Source organism: Parambassis ranga, chromosome 19 (genome assembly GCF_900634625.1).
Source record: "Parambassis ranga chromosome 19, fParRan2.1, whole genome shotgun sequence".
In the NCBI taxonomy this organism is placed as follows: domain Eukaryota; kingdom Metazoa; phylum Chordata; class Actinopteri; family Ambassidae; genus Parambassis; species Parambassis ranga.
Window position 1 is genome coordinate 16135511 of NC_041039.1, and position 19888 is coordinate 16155398.

The 19888-nt window shown below is 42.4% G+C and overlaps 1 protein-coding gene across 1 annotated transcript in view; it reads left to right on the forward strand.

Moving 5' to 3' along the window:
* pclob (piccolo presynaptic cytomatrix protein b) overlaps positions 1-19888 on the forward strand; it is a 48584-nt gene that overhangs the window by 8199 nt on the left and 20497 nt on the right. Inside the window, exons 9-13 of the mRNA XM_028430484.1 lie at positions 31-1212; positions 1346-2401; positions 2519-3556; positions 11690-12523; positions 12840-19641. Coding sequence (XP_028286285.1) covers positions 31-1212; positions 1346-2401; positions 2519-3556; positions 11690-12523; positions 12840-19641 — 10912 coding nt within the window. The remainder of the gene's footprint in view (positions 1-30; positions 1213-1345; positions 2402-2518; positions 3557-11689; positions 12524-12839; positions 19642-19888) is intronic.

Consider the following 19888-nt stretch of genomic DNA (forward strand, 5'->3'; position numbering starts at 1 on the left):
TACTTAAAATAAAATGTTTTTTCCTAACAGATGAAGGAGTGGTTGTGCCTGACTTGTCAGATGCAAAGAGCCATTGCAGCAGCAGATTCCGTCCAGCCTCCAGTAATGAAACCTCAGGCAGCACCAAGCAAAATGTCAACACCTGTGCCAGCTGAAAAAGATGCCACCACTACTCAAAAGAAAGAAATTGTTTCCACAGAAAAGGCAGAAATTCCAGAAAACATTCAGAAGGACAGTCCAGCACCAGGCACAAGCCAAAATAAAGTGGATGTTACACAAACAACAACAATCTCACCACCTAAAAAAGACACCGCAGCTACAGTTTCAGCTCCACCAAAAGAAGAAAAGGCAGGTTTACCACCTGCCAAGGAACCTCCAACCTCCACTGCACCACCAAACAAAGAGGCTACAATTGTTCTTTCAGAGCTACCACCTGCTAATGCTCATCCTGTCACCACTGATACTGAAAACGCAGCTCGTCCTCCAACCAAGGTAGAATCAGAAAAGAAAGAGAAAGCTGAGACAGTTCAGAAATCAGCTGAACAGAAATCAGCTGCCAAACCCTCTGAAGAAGTAAAGCCCAAGCAAGTATTAAACAAACAACCACATGGGTCACCTTCAAAAGCTGCTCCACCCACAGCACAGCCAGCAAATCAAGAATCAGGAGGTTTATTTGGCTTTGGTAGTCCTAAATCTCAGCGTGCTGCCTCAATATCAAGTGAAGCTGTGACTGGAAAGATGTTAGGATTTGGTTCATCCCTCTTTAGCTCAGCATCCAATTTAATAACATCTGCAGGTCAGGAGGAGTCACACACTATGCAGGGTATCCGCAAAATGTCTGCCCCACAAGTCTTGAACAAACTGACAAAGTCACAGAGTCCAAAGTCAAGTCCCCCAGCTTCACCAAAGATGACTTCAGAGGTCAAAAAGGAGGTCAAACCAGATGCAGGTAAAAAACAAGTGGAAAAGATTTCAGACCAGCCTCTGCAGACCCAGGCTCCTCCATCAGAAGAGACCAAGGTGGACAAAGCTCCAGAGCCTACAAAACCAGATACTCCCCAGCCTGATCAGAAAGTGGACCAGTCATGCCCGCTCTGCAAGACAGAGCTCACTAAAGACTCAAAAAATAATCCTAACTATAACACCTGCACAGGATGCAATACCACAGTCTGCAACAAATGTGGATTTACGCCTATGCCCAGTGTGACAGAGGTAATAAAAAAGAATATAAACATAAAACAATATTAATGTATCATTCCAATTGAATGTAAAGTAGATCAAAACATTGTCTTGAGAGTTCACTATACACTGCTTATGAGTTTTGTGTTTTTGCTTTGCTTTGCAGGTTAAGGAATGGCTGTGTCTTAACTGCCAGATGCAGAGAGCACTTGGTGCTTCAGAACCGCCAGGCCTCCCCATGATGAAGCCTTCACCAAGCAAAGAAGTCCCTGCCACCACACACAAGAAAGAGACTACACCATCAGTCCCTCAGGAAGAGATTCCTCAGCCAGGTGAAGCCAAAAAGGACCTTGTTAACATCGCCACAGCCAAAGAAACACCAGCCTTGATAGCACTGGCACAGGAAGTCACCACGACAGCTACTTCATTGCCTGACAAAACTGACTCATCTGCTGTCACAAAGATGGATGTTTCACCTGTTCCACAAAAGCCTCCTGCAGAGGCACCTAAACAACAACCTAGTGCACCCCAGCAACAGGTTCCAAAAGTTCAGGCTCCTAAAGTTCAGGCTCCTAAACCTGCTGCTCCACAAGAAGCTGGAAAACAACCATTGCAGCAGCCTCCAAAACCTGGAACCTCCCCAGCTAAATCTGTACCCTCTCTAGCTCAGCCTGCGAAAGAGGAGTCAGGAGGTTTCTTCGGTTTTGGTGTTAATAAAACACAGCCTGCAGCTGCAAAACCTGCTGAGTCTGTGACAGGAAAAATGTTTGGTTTTGGTTCATCTTTCTTAAGCTCAGCATCTACTTTGATAAGCTCAGCTGTCCAGGATGAAACTACGACTACACCACCAACTCCAAGAAAGATGTCCACCACAGCCAGTGTGACTCCTAAAACTACACCACCAGCCTCTCCTAAGACATTACCTGCTAAGGACACCAAGCCACCACCTGTCCAGAAAACTGAGGTGAAGAAACTAGAGAAACCTCAACAGGATAAGACTCCAGCAACAGTACAGGCCAAAGGTGACAAAGCCCCATCAGAGCTTCCTAAGGTACCAACAGACAACAAAGGTGCTTCACAAGTGACCCCGTCGAACTGTCCACTCTGTAAGGTCAAGCTAAACATGGGCGCCAAGGATCCCCCCAACTACAACACTTGCACAGAATGCAAGACTACTGTCTGCAACCAGTGTGGATTTAATCCAATGCCGAATGTGTCAGAGGTAAAGTGTTACCAATTATTTGATTTGAAGAATGTTTATATTGAAACTGTTAGACTGAATAAATTAATGCTTATTGCCCTCTTTGTGTTTTCATGTATTCTATTGTGCTTGTTTTAGGTAAAGGAATGGCTTTGTCTAAACTGCCAGATGCAGAGAGCCCTAGCAGTATCTGGGCCCACTGGACCTGCTGTAGTGAAACCACAACCCACACCAAGCAAGGTCATTACAGCTCCTTCCACTGATCAGAAGGACGTGGCAACATTACCCAAGAAGGAAAAGCCTACAGAGTCTGCAGAAGTCCAAAAAGACGGGATTCAAAAGGAAATTAAGAAAGAACCCATCAAGGCTGAGACCCCAGTGCCAACCGCAAATCAAAAGATGGACCCACTACGGCATGCCTCTGTGCAAAGGACACAGGTGATATCAGATACTGAACAAACAAAAAGTCAGGATGTGGCTGGTAAGCAGCAACTGGCTGGAAAAGCTCCACAAGCGCAAGTTCCTCCAACTGCAAAGGCTGAAGTAAGGCCAGGAGTTGTAAAACAAGAAGCTGTCAAACAACCACAACAGCCCGCTAAATCTGTGACCCCTCCTGCCAAATCGGCTCCACCACCAGCTCAGCCTGCTAAGCAGGAGTCAGGAGGCTTCTTTGGCTTTGGTGCTACTAAACCTCAACCTACATCTGCAAAGCCTGCTGAGTCAGTCACTGGGAAGATGTTTGGCTTTGGTTCCTCCATTTTCAGTTCTGCATCCACACTGATAACTTCGGCTGTTCAAGATGAAACTAAAACTACACCCCCCACTCCACGTAAGATGTCTACTACAGCTGTCTCTCCAAAACCCACACCTCCAGCATCTCCTAAGACATCCCTTGCAAAGGATACTAAACCACCTGCTGCACAGAAATCACAGCCACCTCAACAAGCCAAGCCGACTCAGTCAGTGCAGGCCAAAGAAGGAAAAATTCCCCCAGAGCCTTCAAAATCCACAGAAGTCACCGGGATTGCCCCTAAACCCAGCTTATCCACCTGTCCACTTTGTAAAGTTGAACTCAACATGGGCTCCAAGGATCCCCCCAATTACAACACCTGTACAGAATGCAAGAACACTGTCTGCAGTCTTTGTGGATTTAACCCCATGCCTCACACATCAGTGGTAAGTACAACAAATAAGACTCTTACATTCTCAGTTCTTTGGCTTGACAGTTTCCTGGATATGTGACTTGAGTGATATTTTTATTAGTTTGAGGAGCACTAATTTGTAATTTATGCTGCATGCACAGCCAAACTGGAGTAGGACTGATCCAGAATGCTGGAGAGGCAGCATACTGTATCCATGTCCACATATTTCAACACTGGTCAGAGCTCAAGTGTTGCAAAATTTACATATTAAAGTAATAAACATATTTACAATATTTATAGGACCAAGCATTTGCAATGCAGCTCCAGAAAACTCGTCATTAAGGTTTTCAAACACTTGGCATGGAGTTTAGTGCTTTAGTTTAGCACCAGTGCCATCTCCACTTTGAAAAATGTAAATTTCTTCAGTATCTTTGCTGCTGCTTAGCTTGCCATATATACTATACAGTAAATAGGTGCTTTATATCACCTAAGAGCACTTTCTGATTACATTTGAATATAAATACATAGAGATTGCACTAGTACTATGACAATAAAGATCCATTTGATCTTTTCTAAAAGCATTATATTTTAGAATTGTATGTTATTATACTTGAAAGTCAACCTGCTGCTTTTTGTTGATGTTTGTGTAGACAGACCCCTTCATTTGTGCTGCAATGTGCCTTTTGACTGTGAATACTCTGTAGTGTAAAAGGAAGTTCTGGGACACTGTCATATATACAAGCCTTAGCTCTGTTTTTTTGATACTTGACGAAGAATATGTGTACATGTGTAGTGAAATATTAGATGAAGGTGCCACAGCAGATGAAATATAACGAGAGCTTTGCTGCTTCTGTTTTCAGACTGTGACTTCAAATCTGTGCATATTTCAGCAAATCTATTGTAATTAATGAGCAACTCTGAGAGATCTCCAATTGAACATGCCAAAGCACAGGCTATGTGGTGGCTGACTGTTGTGGCTATCTCTCTGCTGGAGAGGCCAGAGTTATTACATAACAGCTCATGAGAAGGGAGCCTCAGTAGACTGGCGGCACTGAAAATGTATTAAAGTGATTGAGGGTTGTGCAACAGCATTAACGAGATGGGATCTGCTGCCATAGGAGAGGAGGGACCAGGGAATCTCTAACCCCCGTGAGAGATTTGAGATGGCAAAGCCCTGTGATATGCCAATAAGTAGAGGTGAAATGGATTAAGTCCGACACAACACGCTGCAGTACATTAGAACAGCAGACATTTCTTTTCGGGCCATCTGCTCTCCAACAGATCAGTGGCTCCATGTAATGTAACATTTCCCCCTCTTCATTTTGTGTGGGCAGCAATAATGTGCATGTGTTAACCTGCTGACACACACATGCATGGTTGAATGCAACACCTTGACATTTCCTATGTGTTAGCTGCATTATTGCAACATTCATCATTTTCTGAACAGCTGAAATACTTCCGTAAGGTCGGTTTATCACTTTCATCAGACACCAGATATTTCATAGATAGATTTAATAAAATATTGTGACCTTTTTTTCCTACTGTTGTATTTCTGGCTGATATTAGTTTGTATAAGAACAGGAACGTGCACACTGTCAACTGTTCTCTGCAGCAACTGTTTTAATCTGCCTTTAGTTTATTTTCCCAGAGTTAGATTGCCACATGCTCACCCAAAATGTCACATAGACAAAACAACATAACACAACACAACACAAAGAAATGTGCCTCTTATGTAATTGACACTTCTCACATTTTTGTTGAGGGGGAAGAGATTAAGTGTAGAGGTTGAATGGGGGAAGGGATAATCATGAGTGTTTGCCGCTCTGTGTACAACATAGATTCATTCCTCCTAATAGCTGAGGAATACAGAAATAGCCTGGCCTCAACACAACTGGATGGGATGAGCTGCCATACTTACTTCTGTCCCATGACCTGCTTTATCCAAAGAGGCTGTGCTTGTCAGTTCTCTCTATCAAAAGTGTGTGTTTTTTTTCAGTGGGAGGCCTTTTTAAATATGAAAAGAATGTGTAAGGTTTGAAAGAAAAGAAGGCCGCTTTAGGCAAAGTGTGTGCTCGCAGCAAGTCTATCCATTTTCCCTTTTGACTGTTCTGCTTCAGCTGATGCCATCAAAAGCCTGGGAGTGACTGTTGTCTGATAAGTAGGGCACACGTGTGTCGTGCTTTGCCGGCTAAAAGCTTTGTGACGGATGAGACAGTATGAATGATAATCCCTCTGTATTTTTTTTTTTAAGTTAACATGCATTTTTTTAATAATAATAGGCCATTACTTTAATATAAGATTCACTGGAAAATCCTAATATCCAATCACTGCAATTCAGTTTTAAGGAATATCTTAGATATTTTACTTTAAAAGGGCATATGATGCCCAAATTACTATACACACATAAATAATTGTTTATCAATCCATAACCCCAGCTGTCATTTTAACATTACTTAGTATGAGAAATTAACAATTAGAGTGCAGAAATGTAAGATTAACAGAAGATACTATGACACTGGTTAATGTCAGGCAAATGAGGCCTTGTTGTGAATAAAACATTGAAAAATTAGACAGATGTTTAAGTGCAAATTCCAATCAAACTTTAAACTTATGCAACAACTTGATGGAGCTCAGAACTCCATTCATCAGCTGTTGCATGATGGCTACATAGTTTTTTTTAAACATATATGCTCAAGGCTTGTCACAGCTCACTTGTAAAGACAAAATAAAACCTCTGATGGTTAAAAGAAGCCCTGTAACCATTAAGAGGTTAAAAGGTTTTAAAAGTCTCAGATGCAATTTCATGCATTAGGCTGTGCCTATAGTTGGCTGACATTCAGTGGAAAGAGGAGACCTTTTTAATGAAGTTATAGCCAGTTGACAATTTGATTTGTGTGTGTGGATGTGGTGAGTTTATATTGCACATGAATGCAAGTGGTCATCATATATTTTTTTTTTAAAAATTGAAAAGAAACAGTAAAAACAGAAATACACTCAACTAAGGATTGCTTCTGTGGGTTCCTACATTTGAAGAAGCTGTTGTTGGTCAGGGGGCACTTGTGATATTGCTAAAAGCTGCGAGCTTCTTAGGTTCATTTTGCTCAATCTTATTCATCCTTGAGGACCTTTTGGGAAAAGGGACCCTGTTTACAAGATGTTTTCAGCTGTAGACTTGGCAACCACAGACTGTTGGCCCAACAATAAGGAGGAGACACCCCCTGGTGCACCTAGTGACAGCGTTAAAAATAGTCACACCGAGGAGAGAACAAGCACAGCATACCTGCTGCATCCCTTCTCTCCTTTCATAGCCTTTTCTACAGGGCACACTGAGGCTAGCCATGCTGACATTAAATAAGCTCCTGTTTGATACAAGTTGGAAACCATCCTGAGTCTGTCTTATGAACACCTAAATCATTGTTTTTATTGCTACTGCTCTCAGTATTGCATTAGTCATGTCTGTGCCAGACATTAGTATTATGAATCATGGCATATATGAGACAGTTATACCCTCAAACTGTAAAGGATCCATGTTGCTACTGTATTTGATACTGGGACCATGCTCTGATAGTCTGTATTGTTGATGTTACCTTCTGTTGCCACACCCTCTCGATGACTTAGAATCTTAGACCTACTGCATCCCGCAGAAGGGAAGTCTACAGATGTTCAGTGGGAAAAGTGCAACCAGTACAGTATTTCCTTGTCTTTAGAATGAGGCACTCTGCTTATTACACATTAGTAGGTCAACATTCTCTATTATCAGAGGACTTGATTTATGTAGAGCTCTGCTCTGTGGGGGCTGCTGAAAGCCAAGTATATTAGCAAGCTACTGCTCATGCCAAAAGAATCTGCCAGGAAATCAATAAGAACCTTACCAGCCCCAGAAGCAACAACAGGAAGGAACTGAAGTGAGGCTGAAGACTTGTGATGTGATCCACATACCAAAGGCCATCACGTAGATACCTGGTCAAAGCTATATGAGGATGTAATTGCTATAGAAATGCAAGACTGAAAAATATTTGCTTTTTTTTAGCAAATTTTGATACTGAAGGTGTTTTGGCAAATGGTACAAGGCCCTCTGTCTTGTATATCAACGACAGATTTTACTGTCTAATCACAGTCATATTTGTCAACACAAACTATTCTGCAGAGTGTTGCATAGCATTGTTTATAGTGATCTAAATAATGTTTGGAGCATGTTTCATATATTAGTAAGATGTTGGTCTATAAATTAAAAACTAAGTTGTTGTGTCTCCTACGTAATGATGTCAATATCAGTGCCAAAAATCCATTACTGGCTAGCCTTCATATAAAATATTTAGGTAATTCAAAAAGCACTAAGTTTGAATTCTGGGCCTCTTGTGCCTTGGAAAAAAGTGAACATGTCAGCTACAAAGCTCAGCAGATCTAGCTTAATGCAGCACACCTGTGTGTCAAGAGCACAATTTCCTGACTGCTGTCATTGTGAAGGTCTGGTAATCCAGCTCTCAAGCTAATCGTGCGGAGCAGCCTCTCCCACAGCTCCCTGCTAGGAGCTCCTGCTCTTTACTCATAAAACAGATTTAATTAGACAAAAGGATGATGGCGACTTTCCAAGCCCCACAGCTATGATGCATGGCTCCGAGACCGCAAGGCTGCGAGGCAGTGACTGGTGCTGGAGGGGGATGTGATGGGATTAATGTAGGTCGTTTTTTGTTGACAGAGAGTTTTTTCAGTTCAATTTTGAATTAGAAGGGTAAATGAGTTATCAGGTGGAAGGATGGTGCTTACGTGTCAATCACTGCAAAAGGTCAAGTGTTGATTTGCATAAAAAAGATCAGTTGTCAGTCTGATATTCGTGTAATATTATCACCTGGAGAGGGTCAGGGCTGTATTTAGATAACAGCAGTGGACAACCATGCAGCCTTGTAACACTCTGTGTAATTATAATGTGTTGATGAGTGCAGCTACCATCACTAGCTGAAAATAAATTGTGATAAACAGATACAACTGGCCCAATGCTAAGATTGTAAACATCTGCTGTACTTGTTTGTATATACATATCACTCTCTATGAAGAAACTGTCAAATTGATTTTTCCAGTTGAAGCAGATAAAAGATGTAACTGTTAGATTTGCATATACATAATGATAGCATCAGTGCACATGAGATGACTCTGATAAGGCCATTGTACAGGGTCTACATGATGATTTACAAGACAAGCAGGATGAGCAGGAGCTTGTGAATACTAATTTATCATCTGAATGGCCTTGGTAGTGACATGAATCTGCTGATTAGCATACTTAGGCAAGAACATGTTCCTTGTTAGTTGTGATTATGACCTGCAAGCGTGACAGAGGAGGAAATGGAGAAGTAGTCAAATATATATGTGGGGATTAAACTGTCAAAATAATTTTAATGCAGAATACTCAGATTTAAAATGTTGTAACAATAAATATTAGCCTTTGATTATAAACTACATGCAGTGTACTATTCTGCAAAGACTTTCATGACTAACACCTTTTTATTTTTTTAACCTTAATGGGAAACATCACTGAGGCTGTGCATGCTCCGGCTCACACAAAAGTGAGGTTTAAATCATCCACTGGTTTACACAATTATCAGCATCATGCACCGTGCTGATGAGGTATTGTTGGTTACTATGGGGAACAAATAGGATTATCATACGCCGGATTGAACCACAACTCAATGAACAAAAGCCTATCAGTCATATTGAATGCAGCGGTATCAGTTTTCCCCTAAGTCTTGCAGGGTGATGACTTTATTCATCAAAGACTGTGAATAAGTTTTTCATTAGTGGTAATTTTGTTTGCTGTGAGTATTTCTCAGTCAGTGAACACATTTTACAGCAGTGCTCCTAATCATGTTTTTCTTGCAGTGTTACTGCTGCTCGTAGTTTCTGGGTAGAATATGAGCAGGCTGTACTTACAGTCACTGCTTGTTTGCAGTAAACTTACATTACTTACTATATAAAACATGTTTTATGTTAGTACTATGATGTCACAACATCTAAACAGTGTTGTTTATTGGATTAGAAGATACAATAATGTGTTCAGACACATATACATGTGTTTTTCTTGCTCATAAAGCACATGAACAGTAGTATATACATGTGGTCAAGGTGTCCATAATTATGATGTACTAAGTGTGTATATGTTCTAATACATTATTTATTGATAAAGCAGTTAAAACTTCCACAGGATGTGTGTGTGTGTGTGTCTGTGTGTGTGTTGTAATCTCCCCCTTCTGTCCTGTATCAGAGCAGCTCTCCCTGACTCTGCAGAGGCAGGCGCATTGCTGTGGTTTGGTCTGCTAGGTTGCTATAGTACAGACAAACTGCTTTATCTGTTGACAGCCTATGCCTGCCTCTCCTCCTTAACTGTCCGTTAATGGAGCTTAGATGTGATAAGAAATGGCGTCAGAGGATTCAATTTTAAAGTCATAGCATTTCTTATAAAATGTGATTAGCTCTTTTGCAAGGTAAGCATTTCTATTGCTGTCTTACAAGTGATGCAGGGTCCATTGTAATAACAGAGTGCATGTTAATATTAGGTAGCAGAAGCATTTATTGAAAATTGTCTATATTATAAATATTTATGAGTGAATGCTCGGATATCAGATAATGTGAGCTGGCAACTGGACATATATTACCTATAATGCAATACTATTACTCAGCAAAAGAAACTGTATTGTAGTCTGTAATATTTGGTCTATAGTGAATCCAATATGTCTGCAATAGTTCAAAACTATGTTATCAAAACTCTGAGTTATCAACAACTGCAAGACACTAGTTTAACAACATAGCCATTTGCCACATGATATGCATGTTTAAAAAGAAATCCATCTCCATATGATTCAAACTTTATTTTTTAATATTTATTCATCTCCCAAAACACACTGTTATCCTGTCATCACTCACAAAAGTATGACAATGCATAGAAAACAAGTTTTTATCTATAAATCAATATTTAGACATTCTAGTAAAGACTTTAAGGACCAATGTGTAGGGCTTAATGGTACCTTAGCTTAGTTCAACCACATGAATGCTCTTACATTTATTAATTTTTATTTAAACATTTATTGATTTCCTGTTGCTGCTTATTCATTTTGTCTCAGCTGCTGTGCAAACTGGGGACCTCTCTATAGAGTTATGAAGGATCCATGCTAATTAAAGCACGAGAATTTGTAGATACAGTTATCTATCGCTGTTGTCTATAACAGATGCCTCTAAATCATAAACACTCTTACCCACTTCTTTAAGGCTGTCCTGTTTTTCAAAATGGTTTTGTCTAAACAAGCTTGTTGTAGGGGTTTGCTTTGAATTCATGCGTAGTGTACAATGTAATGATGACTAAGTTCTGCTTCAGTCGGCTCATTCAATCGGATTCAAACTGGTGAAAGACAATCAGTATGACTTATCTGCTCATGATGAGTTATGTAATATATGATGAAAAAAGTAAATTGTGCAATACACCGCAGAGAATTGTGAACTCTTAACATGAAGAAAATGTATAATTGAGCTCAAAGTCCCGCTCAAATTGCAAACATTGAAGTGTCTATTTTGCGTGATAATCCTACTAATATACAGGGTTTTGATACCTTTTAGAAAATGCTCAGTATTCACACATACTTTAGAACAATACAAAAAAACAATTTTCAAGTTTCACATGAGGCTGTCATGGAGGGGAGAGAACTGTATCTACAAATACAGCTTAGTGATAGTGAAGACTTTAAAAGCCAAGTCATCTGTATAAATATGTTTTTTACTTTATGCTACTATTTATCTGGTAAGCGAGCAGTTCAGAAGGAAAGCAGAAGAATTGTGCTGCCAGTCCGCTCATAACTAATATGCTCTGTAATAAAAAAAAAAACACAATGCCTCTGTTATTTTAAACAAACAAATACATTGGGAATGGGGCATAATTAACTGATTACAGAAGCTCTAAAATTACTTCATGGAAATCTTAATCTCAGATCTGTTACCTATATCAGGTTTGCTCAGGTGAGGCATTCCTGGCATCTGTTCCTAAAATCCTGATTATGCATATATAATCTCTAGTCCACATCTATGACCAGCACCACTGATTAAAGAAATAAATTCAGCTTATATTTATTTGTAAAAAATTGTGTGAAAAGCGTGTTAATCTTATGTTGTCTTTGTTTGGTTACAGAAGGAATGGCTGTGTTTGAACTGCCAGACTCAGCGGGCTTTGTCGGGACAGCTGGGAGACTCAGGAAAAATGCCTCAACCTTCACCTGTACCTGCCAAAGCAGAGATCCAGCCTGCCACCAAAAAGGCAGAGCCCAAAACCCCCACAACAAAGGCAGAGCCTACACCTGGAGCCACAAAATCACAGCCTACACCTGGCCCTATGGAGGCAGCCCCAACAGTTCCAGCCCCAACAGCAAAGGCTGAATCTACACCCGTCAAGACAGATGTAGATTCTACTATGGCAGCATCCCCACAAATTAAGAAAGAGAAGACACCCCTACCTACAACAGCAGAGGTTACATCTGTTACAGTGGAAAAACAGCCTTTGGCAACATCAACGATAAAATCTGTTACACCTGCTGTGGCCCCTGTGCAACAGACAGATGTAACCCCAAAGGTTGAAGTGCCAAATGCAGATGTTCCCAAGACCGTAGCTGTGGAAAAACAGGCAGTGACTGGCGTGACACAAGAGCGTAAACCTGACTTACCAAAAGTTGTAGTTGAAGCAGGTGTTGCTACAACTTCTTCTATTCCAGTGACTGACACCATCGCTGCACATGCTGCAGTGCCTGGAGTTGTTCCAGAGACTGAAATAAAGCCAGAGGTCTCTGCTCCAGAGATGATTATCAAGGAGGCAAAGCCAATGAAATCTCTGCAGCAAGTTGAGGTGCAACCGAAATCAGAAGAACAGCCAATATTGGAAGTAAAACCAGTCACAGCTGCTGACAGCAGGGATTTAGATTTCAAAAAGACTCCTGAAGTCACCTCAGCTCCAGTATCTACAATAGTGGAGGTAAGAATGACTATTGTTTATTAAAATTATTATTATTACAGTAAATCACAGTAAACAGTGTGAGTACACTATGCCACATTTCCTCCTCAAACTAGTAAATGTTGTGGTGCATCTTACAGCTACACTCTTTGGTTTCAGTTACATGCATTAAATACTACAACAACCAAGTTACCTTACATATTATTTGGTATGTAGATGACCAGCATCTGCTCAGCTTGTTTTAATGAGATTGTAGGATGCTTATTCCCACTGCATGATCACATTCTCTTTCACAGAGGAAATTTATTCACTGTCATTTTCTTTTCTTCACATTTAGGATCAACCTGAAAACAAAGAAGATGTAAATAAAAAACGAAAGGTCTCTCTACCTACTGGGCAGGCAAAGTTGGAAAATATAGTCACTGTTACAACTACAGAGTCCAAAGCAGAGAAACATGATGAAGAGCAACCCCAGATTTTACCAATATCATATGAAATAGATGATGGGAAAGCAACTGACGCAGGCAAAATGGATATAAACACAGACACATCTGTGCCAGAAAAGGAGGAGTCTAAAGCTGAACGAAGACGTCTCAGTTTCCAAGCAATGGAGGAAAGCAGTGAAAGTGAGCTCACACCATCACCCAAAGTGCAAAGGAGAAGACTGAAGGTTAGCAACATTTCATCCAGCAGTGAGGACATCAAAACTGAAAGCGCGGACTCCTCGATTGAAGATGAAGAGTTCATCCGCAAGCAGATAATGGGCATGGGTGATGAAGAAGAAATGTCTTTGTCAGAAGATGAGAAGGAAAAAGATTTAGCAAACATACAAACTGTCAAGGAGGTTGATATTGATAATGCTCCAGTGACAGCCAAAGCACTGTCTAAAAAAGCTAGCATAGATAATGAAGACAGTCCGGCAAGAAAACAAGCTGTCCCAAAATCAGACACCACCACTGCTCAAAATGTTCCTGAAACTGTTCCGAGGACTAGTTTCAAAAAGGCTATTCCAGTCACCAGACAGCGACAAAGCACTGATGAAGAAGTAGAAAGCATCACAGAATCCCTGTCAAAAGGTTCATCTAGTGTCCAGGCATCCAGCTTTACTCCAGGATCTTCACCGACTTCAGCCTCTTCTCTAGAGGAGGACAGTGATAGTAGCCCTATTCACAAGAAAGTCAGTGGAGACAAACAGCATCGCAAAGGTAAACACAGACAGCAAACCCAGCCTCTTCCAACAATTGAGGACTCATCTGAGGAAGAGAAGATGAGGGGCCATGGCAAACTGACTCCACATGAAGATGCTTCCTCCACAGAAGATCTGAGACAAGTCACTGTAATCGATGAACCACATAAAACATCTGGCTCTGAGTACTCCGGCAGTATAGAATCAGACCCAGAGGTTAGAAAAGCTGTGCAGAGAGGAAGTAAACCTTCACCAACAGTCATACCATACACACCTTCTGATTCAGTGAGAGGAGATACTACAACTAAACCACTGAAAAGTGCTGAAGAAGCCTATGAAGAAATTATCCAAAAGACAAAAGCAATCCCAGGAGAGAGTCCTCCTGATATTGAGCCTCTTTATGGGGGGATGGCAATAGAGGACTATCTTTATGAATCTTTAGTTGAGGAGCCTGAAATTAAGATGAGTGAACCTCAAGAGGAAGAACTGAAAATGGATACTGTCTCTGAACCTCTCAAAAAACTCAGGTCCCCAGAGGAGGTGTATGAGGAGATGATGCAGAAAAAGAGAGAACTGATAATGATAGAGCAGGAATTTCAAGAGGCTCAGACTGCCATGGAATCTTCCTCATCAGGGGCTTCACTCACTGGTACACCCTCAACTGCTGAGACCTGTGTTGTGACTATACCCACAGAGGAGACATACAACAGTGGACAAACTGATCTGCCTCCTACAGGCGATGAAACTTCCAGTGAAGTTCCACTAAAGAAAAAGAAACGACCAGCCCCTCCTCGCCCTTCTGAACCTCCCAAGCGCCCTGAGGTCACTGTTATTCCAAGTACTCCTAGTGGAGCTATAAGTTTTGTTAGGCCTATGGTTCCCCAAGATCCTGCACTTAGAAAGGCATTGTTTCCCATACCAGACCTAAAGATTACCCAGTGTTCATCTGGGGAGGAAGAGGATGACAGTGTTGCAGATGAGTATGGTATTGGTATTTCCTCTGACATCACGCCCAGTGATGATTCTGAGACCAAAGAAGATGTATCTATAAGTCCAACTTTTTCTGAAACCATAGAGATGGAGCCTATAAGTGTGGTCTGTGATATTCCAGAGCCAAAACCAATTCCAACTCCAATATCAGCCCCAGAACTAACCACTACTCCATCCCCTGTATCGCCAATGTCATCCCCAACTTCACCAGCGACTCCAGATTCCAGTCTTGCTTCTAATACTACGTCTTCATCCTCATTTCCAGCTCAAACACCTCTTTCAGCTGATTCAACTCCACTGTCTACACCAACACCTCCAGCTTCATTTACAGGCCCATCACCTCCAGAGATTTCAATGCCATCACCTCCCTCAATTGGTGAAACCTTAGTTACTTCTCCTCCTCCAACAGTGGTTATAGTTACCATACCAGATGTGGTGTCTGATCCATCCAAAGCTCAAACACCTGCAGCAGTTTACATTAAGCCTTCCGCAGCTGAAGCCCCAACTCCACCCCTAGTGATGCCATCCGCAGGACCTGTTGTGGTCCAAATGCCAGACTTGGTTTCATCTCCATCTCAAGTACCAATCAGGGTTCCAGACTCTTTACAGGTCTCAGCACCTAGTCCAGCACCTGTTGTTGTCTCAGCTCAACCCACAACAGTGGTTACAGCTTTACCTTTTGTAGTCTCCACACCAACGTCAGCCAGTGTTGTTGCTGCTTCTGTTACTCTGGCCACATGCCCTGGACCAGTCATAGTCCAAATGCCTGACTTGGTTTCAACAACAGCTCAGATCTCTGCACAAACCCCACTACCAGTCTTAGCACACATAACTACTCCTACTCAAGCCCAAGCCAAAGTGGTGCATTCTGTTCCTGTACAGCCAGCCATCCCATCAATAAGTCCAGTGGTAGTCCCAGCTCAAGCTCAAGCTGCCCAGGTGCATCCAGCTACTCCAGCATCAACTACTATAGTCAAAAAGAAGGTTCCACCTCCTCCTCCCCCTCGGTCTACTTCAGTATCATTACCTGAGACTAGCACAGAGATGCCAATTGTAAAGACTATTCAGCATGCCACACCAACTACATTAGCTATGGCAACCACAGTGGCTGGCCCGCCAATGCAGTCTGTAGTTGTAGATATACAGCCAAGAATGGAAGCTATACAACCTGTATCTGTACCTCAAGTAGTGACAACCAAACAGGGGCATGTAGTCATCATTGTTCCTACAGGGGAAAACAAATTGATTGGACAGAGCACACAAAATATAACTAGCACAGGGCAAATAGTTCCTCCAGAGAGTAGTCAAATGGTCACGTCCACTGTGCCCGACATACCCAGCACAGATATATCTTCATTACCTACAAAGATATTAGAAGTGCAAGTCTCAGCACCACCACTTCCACCTAAACCTGCAGTGGGGATAAAGGCTGCACATACAGCAGAAGTACCAATAGCAGAATCAACTCCACCATCAGCTGTTTTACCCAAACCAACAGTTTATTCAAAACCATCAGTTTCCTCTGCAGTAACTACTACTACAGCAACAGTAACACCCATTTCTGTTACACCAACTATTCCTAGTCAAACCACCAAACCTCCTCCACCCATACCACCTAAACCTATATCAATTCCAGCTGGGCTAGTTTTCAACCACAAACCTGGAGAGACTGTCAAGCCACCTCCTCCACCTGTGGCCCCCAAAGCAGCAACACTGCCAAGGATGAAAGAACCTCCTAACGCTCTGCCACTCAGCCTGACAAGACCTGTCGAATCAAAGTTATGTACTACATCTCCTAAGTCACCTTTGTCTCCAAGGCATGCAAGGTCTTTACAGACGTATGTGGTAATAACACTTCCTTCTGAGCCTGGTTCACCAACAGAGTCTATAACTGTCCAGGCTCCTGTAAGACGTGGGTCTATCCCATCTACAAAAGTGTCAGGCATATATACCCCACCTACAGAGCAGAAAACACCCACTGAGGTATTCTCAGCACCAGCTACAATTAGGAGAGCCTCTGCCCCCACTGTAAGGCATCCAGCTCCAATACCCGTAGCTGTGACAGTAGAGCAAGTGATGACCTCTGTGGTAGTGCCTGCTAAAGTAGAGCCCATACGTGACTCTGCACATTCTGTTATGCAACCACCACCTCCTGCGGCTGATACCATTGCAATGTCATTAGATCAGAACATTTCTATTCAGGCACACTCTGTACCTCCTCCAATTAAGAAACCATATGTACAACAACAACCATTCACCCAACCATTGCCACCACCCAAGATGGTGTCTGAGATCATCACAATGCCCCCAGAGTCAGACATACTTATTCAGCCAATGACAGCCCAAGCTGTAGCAAAAGCACCTTTACCTGTTCCTCGGCATCCAAGTATAGACACAGAGGTTGTAGCAGCTCCTGGAGAGGGTACACCTGTAACACTGGTTTGTCAGGCTCCCAAAATAAGTGTACCTGTGCAGCCAGAGCCTCTGACAGAAGTTGTTGCTGTAGAGCCTTTAGAGACAGTAGTCCCTCAGGATATACCAGCTGCTGTGCATTCACCTGCTTATCCACAAGTAGAAATGGCATGGAGCGATCAAGAGTTACATACTGATGTCTTTGTCACAGTGGACGTTTCAAAAAGGTCACCTGTACCAGAAGTAAGTCAGCAATTTGTTGTTGAACAACCACTTCAACTACTTATCTTGTCTGAAGCAGTGACACACAAAAAGCAAGGACTGCCTGTTGATTTTAACAGTGCCCAAACAATTTCTGACATTTCTCTAGTACCACAAACTGTTCAGCCTGTAGCAGCTTTGACAGAGCAGCTCTCTACACAGCAACCACCTCTTGTAGCTGAAGTAGTGACCCTTCCGACTGACTTCCTGTCTGACTTGTCAACAGTGGTTACACCAGCTGACACTGCTGTTAGAATACCGGAGGTACCACATGTAGTGTGTCCTGTACCCCATCCCCTACCTGTAGTAGCTGAAGTTACCCCAGTACCTCAAGTGGCTGCTTTTATCCCAGTTGCTGGGGTGACAGCCCTTACAACTACAGAAGTAATACCACCTCCTCCTCTGATGGATATTCCCCAAATGGCAATGCAACCAGATGTCTCTGCTGTTACCTATATTTCACAGGTGTATGGAGCAAGTCCATCTCCAATATCTCCAGTGCCACATTCAGTTTCGCCAGTGGAGGTCACAGCATTGCCGCCTGCATGTGAGACACCCACAGAGATTGTAATAAAGGATGCTAATGTAAGAAGAGCTTCAATACCATCATCAGTGATACAGCCTCAGGCCCTAGCTGGGATGCCAGTTATTACAACTGAGGAAACCACCCATCGGAGGAGAACATCAATATCATCCATCATACAGCCACCTTACGCCACAAGTGAAATATTTCCCTACCCTGCAGATTACGATATTCCCTCACAAGTGGTTACAACTGAGGCTATTGCTACCACAAGGAGAGAATCAGTAACTATGCAACAGCCATTACTATTAGGACAGGTGGTAAACATGCCAGCTGAAAAGGATCTTCCCTTTGATACTTATGCTGCTCAGGTCCCTTATAGGAGACCATCCATTCCTTCAATAGAACAGCGGCCACAGGTATTGACTTATTCATCAGAATATGACCAACCTCTGGAGATAATAACAACTGAGGCATACACCAGGAGAACCTCAGTACCCACCGTACAGGACATTCCACAGTGTGTATCAGTGGCTCCAGTGACAATTACTAAAATTCAGCAAGAGTCGATTGAGAGCCAAGAGATTAGAGGACCAGAAAAGGTGGTGTCTAGTATGAGTCACATGTACGCTTCTTCAATTTCCACCTCAGGCCAGCCTCCTGAAAGCCTCCCCAGCCGAGTTACTCAGGTGGTCACAACTGAGGTCCAGAGGACAACAGTTTCTGTTGTCCACGAAAGACTTCCACAGGTTCCTCCACCAACTGTAGCTATCAATATACAACCAGACTTGACTAAAGTCCAACCTGTGCGCAAACAGAATGGTAAAATAATCTATCCTGGGGATGTTATTGACTTACGTACCATGAAGGTTGGATTAAAAATGACTGAGCAAGGCATGGACCTGACTCCACCTGAATCATGTCGACAGTCTTTTTCAAGTGACTCCAGTGGACGTCAAATCACAGCAGTGCAGCCGGAGATAGTAAATCTTAGTGCAGAGATCACACCTTCAACCACACTATCTGTTGTCACAGACAGTATCACAATTGTCACATGCTCAGCGACTATTGCCTCATATACTCCAGCAGAAAAACCACTCGATTTGCAGGGCCCTGTTACATCATTGCCTCTGCCTCTCACCACATACAAACCATTTGAACCACTAGCACAGATTGTATACAGACCAGTAAACTCTCAGCCCGTAGTCAATACTGTAGCATCTACAGCTCAAGATATACCCATTAATCTGTCCTTTGAAGCTTTAGTCGCCTCCGGAGGAAAACAACCAATGCCTTCACCCCCCACTGTTATCAGCAATGGAGGACCTGTCCTTTCTTTAGAAGCAACAGGGGCCATGGATCTTTCAAACTACAGACCAGCCAGAACTATGGTAGCTCTGTCTGATACAAGCCCAGGGGTTGTGACTACTGTGATAGAGGATGATGGAACTCCAGTAGATCTCACAGCTGGAAGGAGGAGTGTGTGCTGCGATGTTATTTACAAGCTACCATTTACAGGAAGTTGCAGAGCCCAGCCTCCAGTTACAACCCAGCCAGACAATCGCTTTGGCTATAGAGATGACCACTACCAGTATGATAATGCCGGAGTGTATGGTATCAAAGGACTTAATGGGATCAAAGCTTCAGTGTCAGAGACAAACCTGACAGAGGCAGAACTGTTCTCCTATGATCCCAAGAATGACTATGACTACCTCAGTGGCTCTTCAGATGGCGCTATAGACCTCACTTCTGCTAAACTTTCTACAGGTGAGTATGTGTGTTTAATGAGAAATGTTTATCTCCATGTTTGCTGCATGAGCTTGAACTTGATTTATTAGTTTATTACTTTAAAAACATGCTTTTTTCTTTTATTTGCTGTTCCATTGCATGCTTCTTTTCATATTGACACCTGCTTATTTTGTTCTTTTTTTCTTCATACAGATGCATGTGTGTGCCTGCGTGTGTTCCCTCAGTCTTTTGGTTTTGCATCTTGCTAGCCAAAGTCTCTGCCACA